At 42.7% G+C, this 7,500-nt stretch overlaps 1 protein-coding gene across 1 annotated transcript; it reads right to left on the reverse strand.

The window, feature by feature from the left end:
- Positions 1-6: 6 nt before the first annotated feature.
- Positions 7-7,462, reverse strand: LOC311123354 (microsomal glutathione S-transferase 1-like). The gene is made up of 4 exons (XM_084197624.1): positions 7,356-7,462; positions 6,321-6,458; positions 5,017-5,111; positions 7-768 (listed from the first exon to the last, which is right to left on the reverse strand). The coding sequence occupies exons 2-4, from the start codon at positions 6,444-6,446 to the stop codon at positions 525-527; spliced, it is 465 nt and encodes a 154-aa protein (XP_084053750.1). The 5' UTR covers positions 6,447-6,458; positions 7,356-7,462; the 3' UTR covers positions 7-524.
- Positions 7,463-7,500: the final 38 nt, after the last annotated feature.

The following is a 7,500-nucleotide window of genomic DNA, read 5'->3' on the forward strand; positions in this document are numbered from 1 at the left end:
CAGACACATGCACCATCAGATACTGAGCTGCACATTATTTAGTTTAGGGCTCCATTCAATCCGTATCGCCGAAGTTCAGCGCTGTAGCGTGCTTGAAATTTAAAGGTAATTTTCCGATAGAGAAGATATATGCAGCGTTTACCGTGAATGCAGTAGCCACGGGAACATTGCCATTCAATTACTATTGCGCTGTAGCACTGAACTTCCGTGAAACGGATTGAATCGAGCTCTAATTTTAGTTTAATGAATTTTGCTGATATTATAATTTTTTGCACAGATACAATTCAGTGCTGAGTTCAAAACAAAACGTGCAGGGAATGTCAAGTTAGTCTAGTGATACAACCGAACCAATAGAATAGTCCCAGAAGTGCAATCTCCATGTTCAATCAAGCACTGTCGAGTATTTAACATTATGTAGCCTATTTGACCCACATCTGCTAAATGTGTGGAGAGTCCCGAAGACTATTTTAGGCAATCTGAAAACGTTTAATCAATCAATCTGGATTAATTGATTGATCGCCTCTTCAGAGGTGGGCTGTGCTTAGCACCCTGTATGCCATGGAGAAGGTAGCGCCCATGCCAACCATCCAAGCCAGAGCTCTGCTGGGCTGAGGCAGGGGGACGACGTAGGCCACGGTGTGGCAGAGCCTGGAACCAACAAACACCCGGAAGTGGAGCAGAGCAGTGGAGAGGTCTGGCCCCGTCAGGGTATACAGCAGGCCAATCACTACGAACGGAATTATGTTCTCCAGGTCGTTCTGGTGGCATCTGGGGAATGTGAGAAGAGACCGTAAGAAGAATACTACTAGGAAAAACTTGCTGTCCGAAGTACTAACAATGACTAGAATATGACAGGATAGAATAATCACGTTAAAGATCATAGATACATTCAGCTTCATCTCAAGTTATAAAATGAATGTAACTAAATCAGCCTTACTGCCTCCCAAGACTCCAACTCTACTTATAGAATCCCAACCGCTTCCCGTTTTAAATATTTGGGAATAGATATATTTCCTTTCTTAGACAAAACCATTGCCAGAAACTTTAACAGAATGCTCAAATAAATTCAATCTGACCTCAGTAGATTGAACAATATCCCAGATGCTTTAACCGGCAGAATATTTATTGTCAAAATGTATATATTGCCACGGCTGAATTTCTGTAGTTCAATGCTTCCCATGTCTCCCCTTTTTGGCTATCGGGATAAAATTCATAGTGCGGTTAAAACATTTACAGTATATGGCAAGGTAAACGATCCCGGATAAAAATTAATACATTTACAAAGAGGGAAAGCTGTATGAGAACTATCCTTATCAAACTTTAAATGGTATTTCTAGGCACTAGCATTTCGCCCCATCCTAAACTGGTTTAGACATGATTCTTCCACCCCCCGTCTGAGTATAGAGAGAAATAGAGGTGGTCTTCACTGATATGTCCCTTAAACAATGTAATATGGTGTCTCCTATTGCCCTGGAAGAGGTGGTCTCCACTGATATGTCCCTTAAACAATGTAATATGGTGTCTCCTATTGCCCTGGAAGAGGTGGTCTCCACTGATATGTCCCTTAAACAATGTAATATGGTGTCTCCTATTGCCCTGGAAGAGGTGGTCTCCACTGATATGTCCCTTAAACAATGTAATATGGTGTCTCCTATTGCCCTGGAAGAGGTGGTCTCCACTAATATGTCCCTTAAACAATGTAATATGGTGTCTCCTACTGCCCTGGAAGAGGTGGTCTCCACTGATATATCCCTTAAACAATATAATATGGTGTCTCCTACTGCCCTGGAAGAGGTGGTCTCCACTGATATGTCCCTTAAACAATGTAATATGGTGTCTCCTATTGCCCTGGAAGAGGTGGTCTCCACTGATATGTCCCTTAAACAATGTAATATGGTGTCTCCTATTGCCCTGGAAGAGGTGGTCTCCACTGATATATCCCTTAAACAATGTAATATGGTGTCTCTCCTATTGCCCTGGAAGAGGTGGTCTCCACTGATATATCCCTTAAACAATGTAATATGGTGTCTCCTATTGCCCTGGAAGAGGTGGTCTCCACTGATATGTCCCTTAAACAATGTAATATGGTGTCTCCTATTGCCCTGGAAGAGGTGGTCTCCACTGATATGTCCCTTAAACAATGTAATATGGTGTCTCCTATTGCCCTGGAAGAGGTGGTCTCCACTGATATGTCCCTTAAACAATGTAATATGGTGTCTCCTATTGCCCTGGAAGAGGTGGTCTCCACTGATATGTCCCTTAAACAATGTAATATGGTGTCTCCTATTGCCCTGGAAGAGGTGGTCTCCACTGATATATCCCTTAAACAATGTAATATGGTGTCTCTCCTATTGCCCTGGAAGAGGTGGTCTCCACTGATATGTCCCTTAAACAATGTAATATGGTGTCTCCTATTGCCCTGGAAGAGGTGGTCTCCACTGATATGTCCCTTAAACAATGTAATATGGCGTCTCCTATTGCCCTGGAAGAGGTGGTCTCCACTGATATGTCCCTTAAACAATGTAATATGGTGTCTCCTATTGCCCTGGAAGAGGTGGTCTCCACTGATATGTCCCTTAAACAATGTAATATGGTGTCTCCTATTGCCCTGGAAGAGGTGGTCTCCACTGATATGTCCCTTAAACAATGTAATATGGTGTCTCCTATTGCCCTGGAAGAGGTGGTCTCCACTGATATGTCCCTTAAACAATGTAATATGGTGTCTCCTATTGCCCTGGAAGAGGTGGTCTCCACTGATATGTCCCTTAAACAATGTAATATGGTGTCTCCTATTGCCCTGGAAGAGGTGGTCTCCACTGATATGTCCCTTAAACAATGTAATATGGTGTCTCCTACTGCCCTGGAAGAGGTGGTCTCCACTGATATATCCCTTAAACAATATAATATGGTGTCTCCTACTGCCCTGGAAGAGGTGGTCTCCACTGATATGTCCCTTAAACAATGTAATATGGTGTCTCCTATTGCCCTGGAAGAGGTGGTCTCCACTGATATGTCCCTTAAACAATGTAATATGGTGTCTCCTATTGCCCTGGAAGAGGTGGTCTCCACTGATATATCCCTTAAACAATGTAATATGGTGTCTCTCCTATTGCCCTGGAAGAGGTGGTCTCCACTGATATATCCCTTAAACAATGTAATATGGTGTCTCCTATTGCCCTGGAAGAGGTGGTCTCCACTGATATGTCCCTTAAACAATGTAATATGGTGTCTCCTATTGCCCTGGAAGAGGTGGTCTCCACTGATATATCCCTTAAACAATGTAATATGGTGTCTCCTATTGCCCTGGAAGAGGTGGTCTCCACTGATATGTCCCTTAAACAATGTAATATGGTGTCTCCTATTGCCCTGGAAGAGGTGGTCTCCACTGATATGTCCCTTAAACAATGTAATATGGTGTCTCCTATTGCCCTGGAAGAGGTGGTCTCCACTGATATGTCCCTTAAACAATGTAATATGGTGTCTCCTATTGCCCTGGAAGAGGTGGTCTCCACTGATATGTCCCTTAAACAATGTAATATGGTGTCTCCTATTGCCCTGGAAGAGGTGGTCTCCACTGATATATCCCTTAAACAATGTAATATGGTGTCTCCTATTGCCCTGGAAGAGGTGGTCTCCACTGATATATCCCTTAAACAATGTCAGCTACGCTTTGGTCCTATTACTGCTCACACAATTTCTATTTGGTGCAAAACTGAAAAACAATTTATTTGGGAAACCAAATGTCGTGCCCATACTTCAATATTTCACGATGATGCCTTGCGATCTGGAGGGCGGCTTTTTGCATCCCCCCAATGGTCCCAATGTGGAATCCGTACCCTTGGCGATATCATGGACACTAATGGTTTTGAGAACATTCCGAGATTTTGAAAGAAACATACACATTACCTTTTTCTATATTTACAATTTAGGTCAGACATACTGGCCTATGGAGTCCCTTTGGAAACCCAACTACCGAACCATCCAATGATGGGATTCATAAATACATTATCTGGGCTTCGTAAAGGACTCATCTCTTTTGAACAACTTTTTTTTAAAGATCATATTCTTAGTTAGCCATTAAAAAAGTATGGCCAACAGATCTAATATAAACTGAACAACCCTTTAACTGGAACAGAATATTGGAAAATATGACCTTGGCATCCCGTAATCCAAAACCATCAATTTATACATGTTACATTTGTTCACAGATAGTATTTAACACCAAGGAAATGTTTTATCATGAAATTGGCCCCAACTCCCAACTGTTCACTGTGTGCCCTAAATCAGGTAGACACATTCCTTCATATGATGTGGGAGTGCCCTGCAGTTAAATGCTTCCGGGGCAAAGTTACAAAATTAATTTTGAAAAGCATGAATTTAAATATTCAGTGCTTTGCATCTATTATGTTACTTAACGATGACAGACCCTTGAATCTCTCAGTTAATCCGAGAATATAACTGTTGGCAGGCAGATGGCTCTAAAATGGCAACCACCTCACTCATGGTTTCTGGGTGGGAGGGTGGATTGGGACTGAGGGGGGGGAAAGGTCGGGGTTATCTTTGTATGCATATATTTGATTGTTTTTGTACCTGTAACCCCCCCTCTGAAAAATAGTTGTCACAAAAAATAATAGAATAGAATGAAAGTATTTAATAACTGTAAGTCTAGGGTGGGCCTCTATAAGTCTAGGGTGGGCCTCTATAAGTCTAGGCTGGCCTCTATAAGTCTAGGGGGGCCTCTATAAGTCTAGGGGGGCCTCTATAAGTCTAGGGGGGGCCTCTATAAGTCTAGGGGGCCTCTATAAGTCTAGGGGGGCCTCTATAAGTCTAGGGGTCTCTGTAAGTCTAGGGGTCTCTGTAAGTCTAGGGGTCTCTGTAAGTCTAGGGGGGACTCTATAAGTCTAGGGGGGCCTCTATAAGTCTAGGGGGCCTCTGTAAGTCAAGGGGGTCTCTGTAAGTCTAGGGTGGGCCTCTATAAGTCTAGGGTGGGCCTCTATAAGTCTAGGGTGGGCCTACCTTCTCACACGTTCCACATCCGGGTCAACTCTCAGCATCTTCTTCTTCTCCTCTGGAGTCTTAGCCATCCCTGTGTCTTCCATGTTGGCAAAACACTGCGGAAGGAGAGACACGTTTACATCATACAGGTTATATAACACTGTGGAGGGAGAGACACGTTTACATCATACAGGCTATATAACACTGTGGAGGGAGAGACACGTTTACATCATACAGGCTATATAACACTGTGGAGGGAGAGACACGTTTACATCATACAGGTTATATAACACTGTGGAGGGAGAGACACGTTCACATCATACAGGCTATATAACACTGTGGAGGGAGAGACACGTTTACATCATACAGGTTATATAACACTGTGGAGGGAGAGACACGTTTACATCATACAGGCTATATAACACTGTGGAGGGAGAGACACGTTCACATCATACAGGTTATATAACACTGTGGAGGGAGAGACACGTTTACATCATACAGGTTATATAACACTGTGGAGGGAGAGACACGTTCACATCATACAGGCTATATAACACTGTGGAGGGAGAGACACGTTTACATCATACAGGTTATATAACACTGTGGAGGGAGAGACACGTTTACATCATACAGGTTATATAACACTGTGGAGGGAGAGACACGTTCACATCATACAGGCTATATAACACTGTGGAGGGAGAGACACGTTTACATCATACAGGTTATATAACACTGTGGAGGGAGAGACACGTTTACATCACACAGGCTATATAACACTGTGGAGGGAGAGACACGTTTACATCATACAGGCTATATAACACTGTGGAGGGAGAGACATGTTTACATCATACAGGTTATATAACACTGTGGAGGGAGAGACACGTTCACATCATACAGGTTATATAACGCTGTGGAGGGAGAGACAGGTTTACATCATACAGGTTATATAACACTGTGGAGGGAGAGACAGGTTTACATCATACAGGCTATATAACACTGTGGAGGGAGAGGCACGTTTACATCATACAGGCTATATAACACTGTGGAGGGAGAGACACGTTTACATCATACAGGTTATATAACACTGTGGAGGGAGAGACACGTTTACATCACAGAGTTCACTTACAGGTCACATATCCCAACCTATTATAACAAAGGTTTACCTTGTCAACATTCAAGTTCCTAAAATATAACTTTGCTGCATAGATCTATGAGACATTATTATGAGAGAGGATGCTAAAGGTCCCCAGGTTTAGGCACACAGTACTTACATGTCAGTAACTTCATTTATGTTCATCTGACTACAATTACCACATCCCCCATACCTTTCTGGTGAAGCGGAAGTACGCCGTCATGGGAGACATCAGCATCATCTTGAGGACGACGACAGTGGCATAGGTAGAGAAGGCCAGGAACACCTCGCTGTCGATCACGGAGGACATTTCCTTCATCTTGGTGTCACTCTGCATGACCAACATGGGGACAATGGTAAACAGCACTGGGCTTTCTGATCTTTATAGGTACAGTCTGAATGGTGCATGCCAATGTTTACAGAAGTTACCATGCATATTGAACATACATTTAATTCCATTGAAACCACCAACATGCTGGGCCCAGACACACAACACAGTGTGATTCACATACTGACATATAACAATGAAAATTACTGGTGCATAGGCTAGCATCTATAAGCACAGCGGCTGTTATGGTATCTGTAGTCTGTCTGGTGCATAGGCTAGCATCTATAAGCACAGCAGCTGTTATTGTATCTATGCAAGTTTTGCCTGTCAGTGTCAACAACAGCATTAATTAATACACCATCTGTTTGAATGATATGCTACTGTAAGTTATTTATCTTCTGTTTGAATGATATGCTACTGTAAGTTAATTATGTTCTGTTTGAATGATATGCTACTGTAAGTTAATTATGTTATGTTTGAATGATATCCTACTGTAAGTTAATTATGTTCTGTTTGAATGATATTCTACTGTAAGTTAATTATGTTCTGTTTGAATGATATGCTACTGTAAGTTAATTATGTTCTGTTTGAATGATATTCTACTGTAAGTTACTTATGTTACTGTATTCAGTTTACGGCCCTCATCACTATCATAGTAGCGCAGCAGTGGTTTTATCGTTCAAATGTAACCGTCACATATGAGGTCAGATAAGTAGCCTACCAAGTAGAAAAAACATAATGGCGCCGAGCAACAGCCCTAAAACAAAACACTTTGTTTCGCGCAGTTACCAAAACATGTTTACTGGTGCGCCCCGCCCCTGCTGCACCCTCCCGGGCTGCAGATTACACACAGACAACCGTGGATCAACTTTGATAAGTGGAGGAAAACATAATTCTTACCCGTCTGGAGCGGTCCTTCTCTCTGTAATCAGGAGTAGAAGTGTATCTGACGTAGTGGGTTTCACAGAGCAGAGATCGTTCGAGACTTCAGAGGGAGGCGCAAAGGGACACTTGGACCGAGGCCACGTGTGGTGTTGCGCAATTG

This window comes from Coregonus lavaretus (assembly GCF_964263955.1).
Source record: "Coregonus lavaretus genome assembly, contig: HAP1_SCAFFOLD_8933, whole genome shotgun sequence".
In the NCBI taxonomy this organism is placed as follows: domain Eukaryota; kingdom Metazoa; phylum Chordata; class Actinopteri; order Salmoniformes; family Salmonidae; genus Coregonus; species Coregonus lavaretus.